Source organism: Phodopus roborovskii, unplaced genomic scaffold (assembly GCF_943737965.1).
Source record: "Phodopus roborovskii unplaced genomic scaffold, PHOROB, whole genome shotgun sequence".
Lineage (NCBI taxonomy): Eukaryota > Metazoa > Chordata > Mammalia > Rodentia > Cricetidae > Phodopus > Phodopus roborovskii.
The window spans coordinates 17,996,132-18,015,769 of NW_026126418.1; the positions used below are offsets into that span (position 1 = coordinate 17,996,132).

The 19,638-nt window shown below is 34.4% G+C and overlaps 1 protein-coding gene and 1 pseudogene across 1 annotated transcript; one reads left to right on the forward strand and one right to left on the reverse strand.

The window, feature by feature from the left end:
* Nucleotides 1-5,078: 5,078 nt before the first annotated feature.
* On the reverse strand, nucleotides 5,079-6,005 carry LOC127221827 (olfactory receptor 4C15-like; annotated as a pseudogene).
* An 11,941-nt stretch (nucleotides 6,006-17,946) lies between these two features.
* LOC127221979 (olfactory receptor 4C15) lies at nucleotides 17,947-18,891 on the forward strand. The gene has a single exon (XM_051183909.1). It carries the CDS (start codon nucleotides 17,956-17,958, stop codon nucleotides 18,889-18,891), a length of 936 nt encoding a protein of 311 aa, XP_051039866.1. The 5' UTR covers nucleotides 17,947-17,955.
* Nucleotides 18,892-19,638: the final 747 nt, after the last annotated feature.

Sequence of the window (19,638 nt, forward strand, 5' to 3'; positions counted from 1 at the left end):
CTCATTATCAGGGAAGGGAATTTAAGGTAGCCTCTCCTCTGTTGCTTAGATTGTTAGTTGGGGTCATCCTTGTAGATCTCTGGATATTTCCCTAGTAACAGACTTCTCTTTAAATCTATAATGGCTCCCTCTATTATGGTATCTCTTTTCTTGCTCTCCTCTATTCTTCCCCTGATTCAATCTTCCTGCTCCCTCATGTCCTCTTTTCCCCTCCTCTTCTCCCCTCCTCTTCTACCTTTCTCTTTCTCCTATGTCCTTCTCTCCTCCTCACATGCATCCAATTTGCTTAGGAAAACTTGTATGTTTCCCCTTCTCTGGGTGAACATATGTGTCTCTCTAGACTCCTTCTTATTACAAGTTTCTTTGGTGATGTAGACTGTGGCTGGTATCCTTTGCTCTATGACTAAAATCCATAGATGAGTGAGCACATACCATCTTTGTCTTTTTGTGACAGTGTTACCTCACTCAGGATGGTTTCTTCCATTTCCACCCATTTGCCTGTGAGTAGTACTCCATAGTGTAAATGTACTACATGTTCTTTATCTATTCTTCAGTTGAGGGACATCTAGGTTGCTTCCAGGGTCTTGCTATTACAAATAATGCTGCTATGAACATAGATTAACAGACGATGAATGTGCATCTTTTGGGTGAATGCCTAAGAGTGGAATTGCTGGATCTTGTGGTACACTGATTCCCATTTTCCTGAGGAACCACCATACTTATTTCTGAAGTGGCTATTAGTTTGCACTCCCACCAGCAGTGGAGGAGTGTTGCCCTTTCTCCACATCAATTCCAGCATAAACTGTCCTTGGTGTTTTTGATTTTTGTCCTTCTAACAAGAGTAAGATACGATCTCAGAGCTATTTGATTTGCATTTCACTGATGGCAAAGGATGTTGAGCACTTTCTTAAGTGTCTTTCAGCCATTTTAGACTCCTCTATTGAGAATTCTCTGTTTAGTTCTGTACCCCACTTTTTAATTGGATTATTTGGTGGTTTGGTGACTAGCTTCTTGATTTCTTTGTATGGTTTAGAAGTCAGCCCTCCCTGTCAGATATAAGGTTGGTGAAGAACTTTTCCCATTCTGTGGTCTGCCATTTTGTCTTGTTGACATTGTTCTTTGCTTCACAGAAGCTTCTCCGTTTGAGGAGGTCCCATTTATTGATTGTTGATTTCTGTGTCTGCAATACTGGTGTTATGGTCAGGAAGCAGTCTCCTGTACCATTATGATCAAGGGACCTCTAATTTTTTCTCTTCAAAGATACTCAGTGTACCTGTATTTATGTTGAGGTCTTGTTTTGTGCATAGCATTAGATATGGGTCTATCTGCTTTCTTTTTTCCATTGTATAATTTTAGCTGCTTTGTCTAAAATCAGGTGTTTGTAGGTGTGTTGGTTAATAACAGGGTTATTGATTCAATTCAATTGGTCTACCTGTCTATTTTTGTGCCAGTACTAAACTGTTTTAAGGACTATAGCTCTAAAGTAGAGTTTGAAGTCAGGGATGGTCATGCCTCTGGAAGTTCCTTTATTGTACATGGTTGTTTTGGCTATCCTGAGTCTTTGGTTTTTCCATATAAAGATGCATATTATTCTTTTGAAGTACTGGGATTTCTATGGGGATTGTGCTGAATCCTTAGATTGCTTTTGGCCAGATTGTCATTTTTACTATACTGATCCTATCTATCCAAGAGTATAGGACATCTTTCCATTTTCTGGTATCTTGTTTAATTTCTTTCTTTAAAGACTCAAAGTTCTTAGTATAGAAGTCTTTCACTTGTTTGGTTAGCATTGCCACACAATATTTTATGTTTTTTGTGGCTACTGTAAAGGGTGATATTTCTCTGATTTCTTTCTCAGCCCATTCATCATCAGCATATAGTAGGGCTACTGATTTTTTTTTAGTTAATCTTGTATCCTGCCACTTTGCTGAAGGTGTAGATTTTTTCTGGTCACTTATGTAAACTGTCATATCATCTGCAAATAGTGAAACTTGACTTCTTCCTCTCCAAGTTTTATCCTTTGATCTTTTGATTTGTTATTGTACTTCCTAGATCCTCAAGTACAATATTAAAGAGATATGAAGGGATTGGACAGCCTTGTCTTGTTCCTGATTTTAGAGGAATAATGACCTATGTTTGATTCCCCAGGACTCACATAATAGAAGGAGATATCTAACTTCCTTAAGCTGCCTTTTGACAACCACTCTGTTAGCTATAGCTTGAGTGTGCTAAATAAATGAATATAATCTTTAAAAATTAAAAATTGGTGACAATATAATATTAAATTAACAAAAAATGTTGAAACAAAAATGAAGATATATTTAGAGATTACCTAATTTTAAAAACACAAAAATTTTAATAGTTAAAAGACAGTAGCTAGAATGTGAGTTGAGTATGATAATGTGGGAAGGTATTCTGGGAAGATGACATTTAGATTGCTTTGTGTTACCACAATACATGTCCCTCATGGAGTTTAGAATACATGAGTGGTCACTGTGAAATATGGAATGATCAAGTAGTGAAACTGATGTACTTGGTAGGCATGGCTGAAAATAGGTATGCAGAACCACGAGAAGAACTATGGAAGCCAGGCATGGCATATGTTAGGGACTTAGAAAGTTTTGTTTAACTTGTCAAATACTGTACTCAGGGGTCATAGTCATCACTTTCTTATGTTTTAAATCATCACAATTTCACATGGTCAAATTTTCTTTTCAAATGACATAAAGTGAAAATAGTAATGGATTTAAAATGTTAGAATAACAGGAAACAACTTTGGGGCCATTCTCTTTGTGTAGAGAAACAATATGGTATTTAATAAAGGTCTGTGAGAGGGCCAATTTCAAAGTCAGTCTCATGGAGAACAGTCAAAGACAGGCAGGAGTTACAATATGAGCAAAGGGGTCAAGACCATGATGGGCATACCCACAGAAACAGCTGACTCAAGCTAGTGGGAGCTCAGTGACTTCAGACAGAGAGTTGTGAAAATTGAGTAAGACCAAACTCGTGCCCCTGAATGCAGCTGACAATGGATGGATTGAACAATTTATAAGGTCACTATCAGTTGGTCCAGGTTCTATCCTTAGTATGAGAACTTGCTCATTGGAGCCAATTTATTATGGAGAGAGATCTTGCTCAGCCTAAATATAGGGGAGAAGGCCTTGGCCAGGCCTTATGTTGGAGATTTGACAGACTTGTTGACTCACCATTGGATGTGATAACCTTTCTGATGAGTGAATGGGAGGTGGGGTGAGGGAAAGGTGAGGGAAATGGGATCAGGGGAGGGAGGGAGAACCAGGATTGGTATGTAAAATTCAAAAATAAAATTTAAAAAAGATTCTAGTGCTACCCATTTTATTACTGGCATTTATGACATGTTAGCCGTAGGTGTTGTCTTCATGACCCCCAAAAATTTTTGCAATGAGAATGCAAAATAAGATATTTTATTTTGCAAAAGAAATGTGTAAAAGATTTTACTTAGAAATTGAGTAATAAATCTTGTACAAAAATTATTTTCTATTTATAAAATATGAAAAATGGACATCTTACACTTGAGTACAGATATTTTACATATCCAGTAAGTAATATGTCCTTCTGACCTTTCTGTAAGAGATTAATAAAGTGTGACTAAAGTCACTTGCCTATATTCACAGCACATGAAGGCAAAAGAAGATGATTTTGAGGCCAGCCTGGGTTATACATAGAGAACTCTCTCCAATGAAAATAATAAAACAAATAAATCAAACAATTTATTACATCTAAAACCACATTCACTGTCCCCTGAGAGTTTTTTTTTTAATATTTATTATGTTGCAGGAACAACATAGAATCTTCTTGTGTGTTTTACAGATATTTTAACTATAGGAAAAAAAAACCCAAATGTTTCAATAGGTGTCTGACTTCTTTAAGGAAGCATAAGATTAACTAAAAGTTCATTTATATGGAATTTAAATTTATAAAATGATGGCTGTATTAAATTATTTCTCTAATTTTTTTTTTGAGGTGGTAAATTCCTTTCTGTGGAGGTGGACAATTATTCTAAATACACATGCATCTTCAGCTTGGTGTTGCCAGTAAAGTTACATTTGAAGCTGCTTTTGGTTATTCTAGAATGAGAGATGCTCATGGTTGTATGTATAATGAATCTGCACTCATTTCTGATTTGAAAGTGATATTTATATGAACCAAGAGAAACTCATTTATAAGGAAGTAGGGCTAATCATATTTTATCTGTCAAAATATCCAAGAAATACCAGATATTAATGGACCCTTCTTATAAATTAAGTCAAGTGGTACAAGAATATCTACTCATTAAGTCTTTATCACACTCTTCTACTTTTCTCTTTGCATTTCTGGGTTCTGGCCTTTTACCGTAACAATGTCACATAAATTCACATTACAACTTAGCAAATTTTCAGTATATTTCTTTTCTTATTTCAATATATTTTAGTTTTAACAACAGTTTTAAAAAAGCATAATGCTACATGCAAACATTTTAGTATGTAACTTGCATCCATTATTTCATTTGAGTTACAGGAGTACAAAATTAACTAATATATATTATCATATATCAATACTGATGTATTAGATACTTTCTGAAGCTGTGACAAACCATCATGACCAATGCAACCTTTAGAAGAAGACATTATTTGTGACACATGGTACTATGGTTAGAGTCTATGATAGAGGCATAGAAGTAACAAGTGGCAGTGGCTGCTGCAACTGAGGTATCGTTTATAAACCACAAACATCAAGCAGAGAGGACTAACTTGAAATTGTAAGAGTCTTTTGAATCCTCAAAGACTATCACAGTGACATACTTCCTTCAGCAAGTCCACATCTTCTAATTCTCTGAAATTAGTCACCACCGAAGACCATGTATTCAAATGCCCTGCACTTATAGCCAAATCTAATTCAAACTACCATAATAAAGTTATCAATTCATAGTGCAAGCATAATTTCAAGTTAAAAACAGCTTTTCAGCCTTTCTGTATAATGAACAAATCATAAAGTACCTGAAGCAAATATTGAATTCTTTATTCTCTATATTAAAGTTTATAAGTATAATGTTGTAAATGTTATCGGACCTCCTTACATCTCTTCCACATTTTCCTAATGGCATTTTTCATTTCTTTATTTCTGAAAGTATAAATCATAGGATTGAGCAATGGAGTCATGATGGCATCAAACACGGCCACCTTTTTCTCAAAAGAAGATGCAGATGTACACCGTGCATATATAAATATGCATGGAACAAAGAATGAAATGACAACAGTAATGTGGGATCCACAAGTGGAAAGAGCTTTCCATCACCCTTCAGAACTGTGATTTCTTAGAGAAAATAAAATTACACCATAGGAGATAAGTAGCATAGAAAAAATTATGATGCAGATAGACCCACTGTTGGCAAACACTAGCAGGGCATAAATGTAAGTGTCAGTGCAGGCCAACTCCAGCAAAGGGAACAAGTCACACATGAAATGATCAATGACATTGGGTCCGCAAAAGGGTAACTGCAAAGTGAAGACAATTTGTATAATAGAATGCAAGAATCCCCCGGCCCATGCCACCCCCACCAGAGTGCCACAGAGCCTCCAGTTCATTATGGAAGAGTAGTGTAAGGGCTTACAAATGGCTACATAGCGATCATATGCCATGGATATGAGGACAATCACTTCCACTGCAGCAAAGAAGTGTTCGGCAAAGATCTGTGTCATGCAGCCTTCAAAGGAGATGGTTTTGCTGGGATCAAGAGAGTCAGCAATCATCTTTGGTGTGATGACTGAAGTAATGCATGCATCCAAGAAGGACAGAAATGCCAAGAAGAAGTACATGGGTGATCCAAGCAGTGCAGGACTGCAGAGGATGGTTACTGCAATTATTATGTTGCCTCCAATGGTTGCAATGTAGACAAACAAAAATACAACAAATACTATTTTCTGAACTTTTGGGTTCTGTGAAAGTCCCAGGAGGATGAACTCAGTTACAATTGTCTGATTTGGCATGATTATCAAGAGAAGTTTAACTCAAAATTTATTTTATTTCTATATGTATTCAGTAATTTATGTATGTGTGTGCTTATGTACTTTGTAATGTGTGTGTGTGTGTGTGTGTACAGAAGTGCAGGTGCTTTAGTCTTTGTGTAGATGTCAGAGAACAGTTAACAGGAATAACTTCTTTCTCTACTACTGTGCAGATTCTGGGGTTTGAACTCAGTAGTCAGTCTTGACAGCAAGTATCTTTATCACTGAACTTTCACTCTGGTTAACATTGTTGCCATTTAATCTGCAACTATGAGAAATTCAAACAAATTCATAATAATTAACACACATGTATTTATATGCAAATGTATATTGCTTAATTTCTTTGATGTTTAGAACAAAAATTTGAATTTTATTGAAGGAAGCAGTTGATGTTCAAATAGAATTGTGATATAAACAAATTACTGAGATTGTCATCATTAAAATAAACATAAATGCATTATTCTTATATAAATGTAGTGTGACAATGTCTATGAAACAAATGTGTAACATACACATACTGAAATTTCTTTCTTTTTTTGTTATCTTAAATTGGATAAATAAAATGTTAAGTAGAAAGAACAAAATTGTTAAGTCTTCTATCAATAAGGCAGAAAAATTTTTATGTGATACGCATTTGCCATTGAACAAATGGCCTCACATCAATGATTTTTGGACCAGAGTAGAAACACTGATATTTCATATTCATTTGTGGAAGGGACTAAGATATGTTCCAGGTAACTCAAGCTGACCATGAGTTTGAACTCTTCATGCTTTAAGGTTGACCATGAATTCTTTTTTGAGCTTGCTGTTCCTACTTCTCAACTTCTGAGATTACAAACTTGAGCCATCACACTCAGACAAAATCACATTTCCTACTGACAGTATTATGTAAACTAAGATAAAAGGAAATCTATGAAGATTAATGTCAGAGTTATACAACAGTACCTACATGCAGTAACTAAGATAAAAATTTAAATAATAAGAATTACTATGTCGTTAATATCACACTTTGAAAGCTATACCAACTACAGTAAAATTCATTCATATAAGTAATACTTTGGGAAGAAATATAGTAAATTATTACAGAATTATGGCCTGTAAAAATAGTGGCTTACAAGTCTCACCATGTGTCAGTCTGTGAAAAGTCTGCATGGAGAGCCCCCGTGAGCTATGGCAAAAAGTATGATCAAAGTCCAATGTTTATAACCAGCTCCTCCTTCTACATCTAAGAGAGGATGAACATCTCTGGTAGTGGAGGTGGATAATGTTGCCACTGCTATTCAAGTCTTGCCTCAATGTGGTCCAAGGTTAAAAGTAAAATATAGGAGCCAAAGTTTCCTGCTTGACTGAAAGTGGAATTTAAAGAGGTCTCCCTCATAGCTAAAGAGCCTGTGAGATTGATTCTGAGTCTCTGAAGATTTAGGAACTGTCTTGTCACATGGGTTTTCAAGAGGTGATTTTGGATGCTTTTTAAATTACTAGAGTGATTATAACAATTTGAAAAGCTAACCAAGTTACTGCTTGTTTTTAATTGTTTCATTAATTAATTCAAGCAAAAGTATCACATACTTAGAAAACAGGAGGGCAGAGGAATCCATCTATTGACCTATTAGAAATATATGTTTCATTATGAGAAAATAATATAAATGATTAGATGTGAAAGTATTGAGAGCTGTATTTCAATTATAATGCTGTTCGTTTACTTTAATAATCTTGATTCTGTGTTTTAATAGAGTATTTGGTATATTTTCTCTGTGTGTGACTCTGTGTGTGCATGTGTGTGTAATTTTCTGAATTAAAGGATACAGTCTATAGCTCAGTCAGACCTGGAATTCACCTTAGCACTTCCAAAGAGCTAGAGATGTGTATTAATTAGTAGCATTAATTAATTATTGAATCATAACTTTAACAGTAAAAAGCACAGTTTGTAAAAGTTGAGGATTTTCCTCATGTTGGAACACAGTAAAAGGAATGACCCGTGGTGAACAATGCCTTGGATAACTGTGAGACATACAAGAAAAATGGCAGAGGACTTTTTACCTCAGGTACATTTTGTTCCCTGGATTGTTTTTGGATGTGATTTTGTCCTGTAACAAACATTTACATTCAATTAATAAGACATGTTTGTTGTTGTTGGATGTCAGATCATAGCTGTAGAATCCAATCTGGTATGTGTACCCTAAGTCTGGACACAGCCATTTCTTAGAATTTAAGAAAAGCAGCACACCAGAGAAAGACACCATGCAACAGGGTCTAAGCAGAGGTCTTTTGTTGTTGTTTCTTTGTTTTGTTTTTTGTTCTTTTCAATTAGGGAATGGGATCATAAAAGGGGGAAAGGAAAGTGGGGAGACCAGCCTCTGGAGAAAGGAAACTCAGGAGTGAGGAGAAAGGAAAGATGGGAGAGAGTGAGAGAGGGTTACAGAGAAAGGGAAGGAAAGAAAGAAAAAGAGAGAAAGAACAATGGGAGGTAGGCAGGGACCTTTTAAAAGGGAATATAGTGAATATGCACATGTGATGCTCCTAGAGGCTGCAGCTGAGTGAGGATGTATCCTGTCAGAACCCCAATGGCAGGCCAGTAGAGATGCCTGAATACTAACACTTCTGCCTTGCTTTCATGTGTTCCGAGACATAATTTATAGTACCTACCAGGCAATTATGTTTAATTTGCTCTGTCCTGAGAAGGCTTTGGAAAAATGTTGCTCTGTTAATATGCTTACTGACATTAATTTACATATTTTTCTGAACTCAATTCTCCATGGATCTTCACTTTATTTGTTTCATTCCCCCATAAAGTATACTGAAATAAAGTAAGCTTGTCTGACAACAGCATTAGATTGTAGTCTGCCCCATTGTTTCAGACCATCAGATCCCAGGTCCTGAGAACAAGATCTGCATAGTTGAGGAAAATTAACAACTATGTGGAAGATGTAAGTGGACCCAACACTGAAAAGGAGCTTGAGAAAAAACCTGGACATCACTTCGCAAACATTTTCAAAAAAAAAAAAGAACTACCACACAAAACCATATGTTATGTTAAATTACTCAATTTTAAATTATATTTAAAGAATTATTTTATTTTTAACTATGTGTATGAGTATGTGAATGTGTATGGGGTACGTGCACATGATTGCAAGTATTTTAGAGGCCAGAAATATCAGAACCACCTGTAGCTTGTGTCATAGGCAGGTATGAGCTAACTGACAGAGGTGCAGAAAACCAAGCCTGAGTTATCTATAAGATCATTACAGAGGGAGGGAGGGAGAGAGGGACTGAGAGACAGAGAGGGAAGGAGGGAAGGAGGGAGAGGGAACTGGGATCAATATGTAAAATAACAGTAAAAATAAAAATAAAAATAAAAGAAACTCTGAGAGTTACCAATCAGGAAAAAAAAATCATTATATGTACTTAGCCTCTGACTCATCCCCCTAGATTCATATTATATAGTTTTAAAGTATCATATCATATTCATTTTATATGAATTTATACACTATAAGATACAGAATTTAACTGATTCATTAAAAATAAAAACACACCTCTTAACAGCAGATTTTACATTTTAAAAAATAGATCTATATAGGGGTGTGTGTGTGTGTGTGTGTAGTATTTGTCATAAAAGTTAAAATGGAACCAGATAGTATGGAGAATGCAGAGTTTGAACTCAGGATGTTAGGTTTAGTAGCAAACATCATCATAAAGTAAGCATCTTCTTGATCCAATAGCTTTGTTTTGAGAAAAGAATTTTCCCTGCTGGCCTGAAACTTGTGATTTCACTCAGGCAGGCCTTGAACTTGCATTGTTGCTTCCTTCATTGCCTCCCAAGAGCTAGTGTAACTAGCACATTCAATAGCACAGGCTCTCACGTGCTATGTATTTTTCTTATAATAAATAGGCCTTCCACATCATTTGTTAAATAAAAAGAAAAGGAAAAAAAAACCTGCAATTTTTAAGCCATTGTATTTCACCCTTTTAAAGTTATAAATCCTCAAGTTCAATTTTGTAGATAAAAATAACTCCACAACAATGGAGGGACACTCCCTTAACCTAGAGACAGGAGACAAGTCCTAGTCCCTACTTCAAATGACTTGACAGATTTAGATGACACCACCTAGATGGCATCACCCTACATGTGGAGTGTGGAGGGGTGATGGGAGGGAAGGGTGGTTGGGGTACATGTGAAGGGAGGAGAGAGAGAAAGAGGGATGGAGAGAAGGAGTGAGGAAGGGAGGGAGAGGGAACTGGGATCAATATGTACAGTAAAAACAAAAGTAAATAACTCCACAATTAATTTATAATTCTTCATGCATTTTATAATATTTTTCTTTAACAGCCGTTCTATCCTCCACATTCCCCAAATCATTCATTATTTCACATAAAATTTATCATGGACAGACTGTGTAATATAGATTTCAGTTCATAGGCTTGAAAGATAATGCAGGACTTCATGTAAAATTTTTCAGACACTATATTCCATCCCCATGGAAAGCATATTCTTGAACTGTATGAGATTTTAAAGTATTATCAAATAAAACCTCAAGAAAATATCTGAAAGAAAATACAAACTAAACTCTAATTTGGTTGTGTCATACAATATAGTAAACATGTGAACACCTAAAAGGCAGCCCAAACTGTGGAAACCAGAATTGCCAGCTCTTTTCCAACCCTGGGGAACTAAGAATGAATCTCACAGGTTCATGACGTCTCAAGGAAACATTCTTTAACTCCAGTTGGAATCAAGAAGGAAAGTTTCACACCCTCATTTTCTTTTATCTAAGACCATGGTGGAGACAGCACTGGAGAAAGTTGATAGCATCCCTGTCTGCATTCCACGGCTGTTCTCTCTCCTGTAGGGAAAAAGGAAGAGGGGGATCCAAATTTAGTGTTTTGGTCACTGCCAAAGGACTTCTCCACAGAGAAGAGGAGGATGCTATCTTCAAATTTTCACAGCGTTGGAATGTAGAACACATTTTTATTTTTGCAGGTTTGGATATGTTTTTAAACTATGAAAAAATGATTTAAAGTATGGATGTGTGGGCAGGCTGATGTGTTTAATGTAGTCATGAGCCTTTGACTGAAAGAAAATACAAACTAAGTGTTCCTGAGTGAGTTATATAAACTTGGTGTTTAGACTCTTCATCTTTAGTATGGATTGTGTGAAAAGCACAGTGGATAGACACAAGAAGAAAGTGAACATGTGAAGCCCAGAGAACAGCATTTTGTAAGTGTCAAATATATAATAGTTGTTAGAGTGAAACCTTCTTTTGTAATTCTTTCCCTTTCCTTTCTTCTTTCAGCCCTCCCTCTCCATACTCCATTTCTTTTCTCCCTTCCTCCAATCCCTCACTCCTCCATTCCTACTATCCTCTCTTTTATATTCCTTTCTTCCTTTTCTTCCTTCTGAATACATGTCTCAAATGTTCTTCAACTGTTACAAAATTAAACTTTCATCTTGAAACCAAGTAAACTAAAAATTCACCAAAGGAACATTATATATTTGTTCTCTAAATAGGACTTTGGTTTTAGCACTAATTGGTCTAGTGTGCTAACTTTCTCATCCTTCTATTGGTTTTTAACAAATGTAGTATAGTTTGAGGCTGCATCAGAGATTGAAGTGATGCTCCACCCTATATAGTTATTTTGAGAGTATAAAGTGTATTCTTTCTACAATCACATATTAAAATACAGAACATGGAATAACACTAAATATCAGAGTGACTCAAACTATTGAATTACCTATTGCCAATTAATTTTCCCTCAGTGTATTGGTTCTATAACCATCACCAGACCCTCATCTCAGGACTGTTCTGGAGAATGTGAATTGGTTGTTATTCTGAACTAGGTTAGTGCTTTCGGAGTCATATGGTTTCCTTCTAAAAGAAGGATGAATCATTAAAAGAAGAAAAACGTAAAGTTCAAGCAACCATTAGAAGAAGATAAACGGAAATGGACAATGATAGTTTCTCATACATTTCATAAATAGTAAAGCACTAAAACTGTGGAGGGAAATCTAAAGAGAAACAGTGAGAAGAAAGAGTGGCAGTAATCAATGGGAATACATCTAGTCTCAGACAAGTGTTTGCTGACCTGAATTCATAGGATATATTTATTTGTAATGATAATCTAAAATAAAAATAGGATAAGTTTTAGTAATTTAACGTAAAAACCATCTCAAACAAGATTTTCAGTTATTTTTTTCTTAGTAAAATTATTTGTTTTAACTACATATGTTAGAAATAGTATTTACACTGCTGTACTGCTTTTCATCCTTCTGTTAAACTTAAAAGTTACATATAATTCTTCATTAATAAAGAAATCTTGTTATTTGAAGAATAACAAATGTTGCTACAAACAGATTTTATTGCTAAAATTAATGGGAATGAAATAGTGCCTAATATGAATAGTGAGGCACAGAAAAGCATAATTTCAGAGGTCACTGCTCCAGGAGTTGCTCAGTGGCCACATTTCCTTTCATGAAGTTTCCCTGAGCATCGTCAAGTACTGCTGTAGAACATTCAAGGTTGTGGTTCTTAAGGAAATAGAAATCATGGAATATTTCCGGAGACATGGATAGAACAAGAGAGTGGATTTGAAATGTTTATCAAGGAACATATCATGGTTGGAGCTTGGTTACATAGGGTCATGTAAAGCTTTACAACAGTTTTGCAATGTTAATAGGAAAAGTTGTGTAGTGCTAGCCTGACTTCAATTTTCTGCTAAATCAATGAGCTGCACACCTCACATCCTTTTTCTGATCTTAAAAAAAAAAAAAGAAAAAATAGATTGTGAATTTTCAATTTCCATTGAAATATAATTTGACCATATTGTTTCCCTTCTCTCAATTCATCCCAGAGCCTCGCCACTTTCCAGCCCACCAAAGTTTTTAGAAGAAGGAAAGTTGATTTTGTGGATTTTAAGACTAGATTTCTTCTCAAAATATTATGACATTATTAAGATGAAAAATGCTGAAAATAAAAATTTCTACAATTATTACATACTCACTTCTAGGATATAAATTACATGTAAAATAGCTATATTAGGTTTCTTCTACCTTCTCACATATATTACCAAAATGTTTATTAATACCATCTTCATACTATAAATATTTTACTTCTTTTAATTATTTATAGTTTAATACAGTTCTTGTTTGATTAGCTATAACTAATGAATTATAAAGATATTTTCATTAAATTTGTGATACGATATTATATTATGTCAGAAATTTCTCCATCTCCTTTTAACTGTAGAATAAAATTTTAGAACTTGAGTTCCTAACATAAAAGATACAAAGGTGTTCATGATTTGAATTTTTTTACAGATACATTTTCTAAAAGGATTATTTAGTGGAACACATATTTTATAGTTAGTATAGTATTTAAAGTCTGAGTTTTATGAGGGCATTTTACGATTGATTAACGTTTCTTGTTGATTTGCACGTGCAGGTATTGGGTTTACACTTTTCACAATGCTATTCTGAAGAATTTTGTTCATAATCTTTTGAGAACCAATGAGTTTTAGATACATTAGTTTGTTCAGTGGTAGCTGGACATTAGGCCATATAACATTTTGCTGTCTTTAAAAAATATGTTACTTTTATTTGTGGGTATATAACAAAATTAAATCTTTTCACCCCTCTCTTTAATCATTCCTAAGCCTCCCTCTCTGATTCCTTTCAAATTGATGGGCTCTTTTCTCATTAATTATTGCTATCCTTTTATTAATAGGAAATGAGGACATTTTTATTTCTCTTCAATGTTTTATCTTTACTAATTTTGAGAAATATGAATATGATAACACTCCAACAAATTCCCTCTTAGCTGTATTTGATAGTGTCATCATATATTCCTATGATGCATTTGTTGTAGTTATGAAATAAAAATATATTTATCCTAACTAAATATAAAATTTTGTATTTAACTGAGTGTCAACCATTATGTGTTTTATTTATATTTCCTATTTAATTATTTAATTTAACCTTGTTTTCATCAATTTATGACAGTAATTTATATATATGTAATGTATATATATATATATGTGCTTATATGTAATGTATTATAATAATATTCACATCACACTCTCCTACTTCCCTCTAACTTCTGCTGATCCCCCTTGTTTTCTCAAGTGTTCCCCAACTATCTTCTCTCTATATAGCTCTCCCTATATAACTCTCTCTCTTTTTATCTCTCAGTCCTCATGTGTCTTGTTCATGTGTCTGTGTGTGAGAGCTATGTGTTCTTGTGTGAATATACTCATATGTATAAATTGTGCTTATACATATATGCACCTATATTTGGAGGCCTTGGTTTGATGTCAGGGTCTTTCCTAATTGATCTGTACCTTAATATGTGTTTTAAACAGAATCCATCACTTAACCGGGAGCTCACAAGCCTGGTTTAACTAAGCTCCACGGATTAGTCTCGGATTAGTCTGTCACCTCCAACAAGTATGGGGAATACAGGTATGGGCCACTATGCCTAGGCTGTGTATGTGAATTCTGAAGATTTCATGTTTGTGAAGTCCTTCTCAGCAGCAAGCACTTTACTGAGAATCTATGCCCATAGGCCATATCTAATGAATAATATATATATATATATATATATATATATATATATATATATATAATTTGTTGCTCCTAGGAGAAAAAAAGATAAGAATTATTGAAAGTTAATGTTTACATTATTTGAATTAATATTTGTATATTTCATTTCCTTTTAGTTTCCTATCCAGTTTGTCTTTTTTTTTTTTTTTTTTTTGCATAACAAGGCTATATTAAACAGGAATAATTATGGTGGGTCTGTGCGCTATAGTACTGAACTTGATAGTTACTAAGGACATAAAATATGTCTGTATTTTAAAATGTCATCTCTCATTGTAATTATGAAACAAAAATATTTTAAATTTGTTAATAAATATAAAGGAAAGCATTTATCAGGTTTGGCCAATCAATAACATTAATTAGAACTAAATATATATTTTCTATGTGTCTATATGCAACAGCTAGGACTAGGTATTCACGATGCACTTCTCCTGGGACTCCTGATTCCACTGGTATCTACATGGGGTTCTCACATGAAAATTATTATTGGCTATGACGATTAAATCCATTTTCAGATCTGAAATCTGAAGCTTACAAGGACTTGAAATAATGTGACACATAAAGTACAGAGGCGTTAGGATTTAAGCATGTTTGCCAGAATCTAAGTGCTTTGTTTGTTTATTTGTGTATTTTTGTATTTGTTCATTATAGACAATAATGAGTTTTATTGTGGCATTAACATGAATTAACATGCCTTTAATCCCAGCACGCGGGATGTAGAAACAGGTGTATATCTGTGAGTTCAAGGACAGAGTGTGTTCCAGGACAGGGTCCAAAAAAGTACAGAGAAACCGTGTACTTGAAAAACAAAAAAACAAACAACAAAAACTCCATGAACATTAATCATTTATTATGGGTGTTGTGTTTTTGTTTGGTTGGTTTTTTGTTTGTTTGTTTGTTTGTTTGTCTCTTCATTGGCCTGAGACAAAACTAGCCACTGCTAAATTATATAATGAAGTTTATACACTATTATAAATGGGTATTATTTGATATAATGGCCCCATATTGTTTGCTTTATATTATTCTTCCATCAGGTTTAACTCAAAAGTGAAGATGGAGCATGTGTTACACACACAGAGAAGATTGGAGCTGAGAGCACATGGAAATTGTTGCTTTAAGGAAAAAAATGTATATCTAGCCCTGTAGTTCTATAAACATTCAATAATGTGTCATCTGACTGTGCCATTCCTTGAAATCAGCTTCTTTGTCTCTTCATGTATATATCATATATGCATATATACTCTTTTATTCAGACATATATAACATATATAATAAGTGCATATGTAAACATATAGGTGTATGTTTGTATATGAAAATATGTGGGCATAAAAATGTGTTTTGCTAGTGTATTTCAGTTGTCTACACAAAGGAGGACTCAGACAGAATTAAATCAGTATCTGCCTTGAAAATGGATTCAAGAGCTGAAATGCTTATCTGGTGGTCTCATGGGGAAACTATCTGAAAGTAAGTCAGCTGACTTTAGAGATGAATTATAACTAGAATTGGTAAGGACATTTAATGTGAGTCCTGTTTTAATATATTCATATTTGATGTTTTCATAAACCTTCCATGTTGAGCAGGTAAGGTATTTATAAACACCCTACTAAAGGAAAATCTCATACATGTCAAACCATTTAACCTGGAAAACTTCGCTTGCATGAACAAGGGCAACTTTCAATAAATAATTGGCAAATTCAAATTTTCAAGACTGTTCAACCTACAATTTCTCTTCCTTACTTATGTGATTGTGGGTGTGGGCAATTTCTATATGTGGGTGATTGAAAGACAGACTTCCAGTTCTTCATTATTTCCTCTGTTAGCTTGATCGAGACATTTTAATCACACATTAACAAAGTAATAAGATATGTTAATATTTACCCCAGGAAGTAGAGTGTATAAAGATCATCACTACAATACAGTTCCTGTCTGAATTTATTAAGCCCCTTTCTTCTCTAGTTATGCCAAAGAGAGATCTTTGTTTTTCATTTTCTTCTTCCTTTTTTGTTTTGTTTTGTTTTGTTTGTTTGTTTGGTTGGTTTTTTTGGGTTTTTTATTTTGTTTCATTTTTTTGTGTGTTTTTTTTTCTCTTTTTTATTATTATTTTTTTCTTATTTTACATATTGATCCCAAGCCCCCTCCCATTCCCCTCCCCCCATTCCACAGGAAGGGCGATGCCATCCAGGAGGGATCAACAAAATCTATCAAGTCCTTTGGAGTAGGAACTAGGCCCTCCCTCCTGTCTCTGGGTTAAGGGAGTATCCCTCCAAGGGGTATGTGCTCTCAAAGTCCTTTCACTTTAGAACCAGAAAGTTAGTATTCAAATACCAAACTAAGCATCTTTTGTAGGTTTGAATGTAACACCTTTTACTAAAATTTTCACCATGATAACATCAACAGTAAACCTATCACTTCTTTTTACCTGAGTTCTAAGCAGTAGCTTAACTTGTATTATCTCAGTTATCATGACAAAAGGTATTATTATATCACATTCTGGGCACAGTTTAAAATGATGAGTTAAAATAGAAAACCTCTATACTTTGAACATATACATTATAAATAGGGACAAATGTTTCCAGTAGATCTTTCTGCTTTTTAACAATAATTTAACTCATTTGATGTTCCAATTTTACCCAGGATGTTCAAGATAATTTAAAATGTGATGAGGACATGCATTCTACACTATATTTTGTCCATTCTTTTCTTGGCAGATGAACGATCTGATCGGCCCTGACAAAATATTCATCTCTGCCTCATTCTAAGCAGATTGCAGACATGATTCTTTATAGTCTCTTCTTTATGTATGTAATATAAATATTTCACAATGTTTCTTTAAATATTCTACTTCAGGAATCTACTAGAGGATCATAAATATCAACATCTAATGGATGTTTTACAGAATAAAATAGCCAGTACTTTAATTCTACATGATCTCTTAATACTGGCTTCTGGAAATGACATTTTTCATTTGTTAAAATCAAATTCATACATGTACACTTTATCTACATTATATCCACTCTTACTTCCCTCTTTAATTTTCAAACTCTAATGTAAACTTCCCCTCAAAGTCATGGTCTTTTCTTTACTTATTAATTATTAATATATGCATAAATATATATGTATATATGTATGTCATTTATCTGTCTGTATGTGTACAAATGTATATGCATTTTTTTCAATTCATTTAATATTGTTTATATGTGCATATGCTGGGCAATGTACTTGGATATTCTATTCTCAATCAAGGAAAATTTATTTACTACTACTACTCCTTGTTGATGACAATGCTTGTTAAAGCATTTTTCCTAATATTTGCAGATTCTCTTCTACATTTTCCTCGACATTATGCAAAACCAGAGTTTTGTAACAGAGTTCATATTCCTTGGGCTTTCGCAGAACCCTAAAGTCCAGAAAATAGTCTTTCTTGTATTTTTGTTTATCTACATTGCAACTGTGGGGGGTAACATGGTAATTGTGGTGACCATTGTATGTAGCCCAGCACTGATAGACTGCCCCATGTACTTCTTCTTGGCATTCTTGTCCCTATTGGATGCATGCTTTTCTTCTGTCATTACACCAAAGATGGTTGTGGACTCCCTCTATGAGAAGAAAACAATTTCCTTTGAAGGATGCATGATGCAGCTCTTTGCTGAACACTTTCTTGCAGCAGTAGAAGTGATTGTCTTGACAGCGATGGCCTATGACCGTTATGTAGCTATATGCAAGCCCTTGCACTACTCTTCCATCATGAACTGGAAGCTCTGTGGCACACTGATGGGGATAGCATGGACAGGAGGATTCTTGCATTCTATCATACAAATTATCTTCACTTTGCAGTTACCTTTCTGTGGACCCAATGTCATTGATCATTTCATGTGTGACTTGTTCCCATTACTGGAACTTGCCTGCACTGATACACATATCTTTGGCCTTTTAGTGGTTGCTAACAGTGGGTCTATCTGCATAATAATTTTCTCAATTTTGCTTGTTTCCTATGGTCTAATCTTGTTCTCTCTGAGAGCCCATAGTTCTGAAGGACGATGGAAAGCTCTCTCCACCTGTGGATCCCACATTGCAGTTGTGGTCTTGTTCTTTGTTCCATGCATATTTATATATGCACGGCCTCCATCTGCATTCTATTTTGACAAAATGGTGGCAATATTTTACACTATCCTAACCCCCTTGCTCAATCCTGTGATTTACACTTTTAGAAATAAGGACATGAAAACTGCCATGAAGAAAGTGTGGAAAAGATTGATGATGGTATCTGATAGAAAGTGAGAGATAGGATCTTATCAGTTCCAGGGTTCTGCTCCAGATGAAGGCAGGACATGAAGCAGGTTGATGTAAGACCAACAGTGGAGAAATCAGAAACAGGATACCTTTTAGATTTATTTTACAAGAGATAGATAGGAAACACATCTCAGTATGACTTGACCTCCTGTGACAACCTGCTTCTTTCATGGTTTTATTTATACACAAAATAGATTTTAATCATTGATTATAAAATCTTTCCATGGTGAATACACTTTCGGACGTCTTCCTTAATTTCACAAGCATATCAAAGCAAAAGAAGCAAAATAACCAAACAACAATTTTCATGAGAACTAAAATCTAACATTATGATAAAATCAGTTCTTTCAACTCAATGTCTTTTCCCTTAAAAATCAGTGTCATTAAGCCTCATGGTTACAGAAACACTAGACAGAATGTTTCTTTTTTAGTGTGACTAAGTCAATATATCAGAACTTATTTCCTACTACCTCTTGAATAAATCTTATACTGTATTATATTATTATTAATCTACTATAAGGCATGTATGATCTTTCTATGGAAGCCTAATTCCTCAGTTCCATGTTTAATTTTTTCTCTTCATTTTTCTTTTCTGTCTGTCATAAGACCACAATTATTTACTTTGACTTTTGAAGTACTGTGCTCTGCTCTTTATACTTCTTACAATATCAGAAAAATCTTGATCTGACAAGTCTACTCAGAAAGCCATGCAGGTCACTGAACCAGAATATTTCC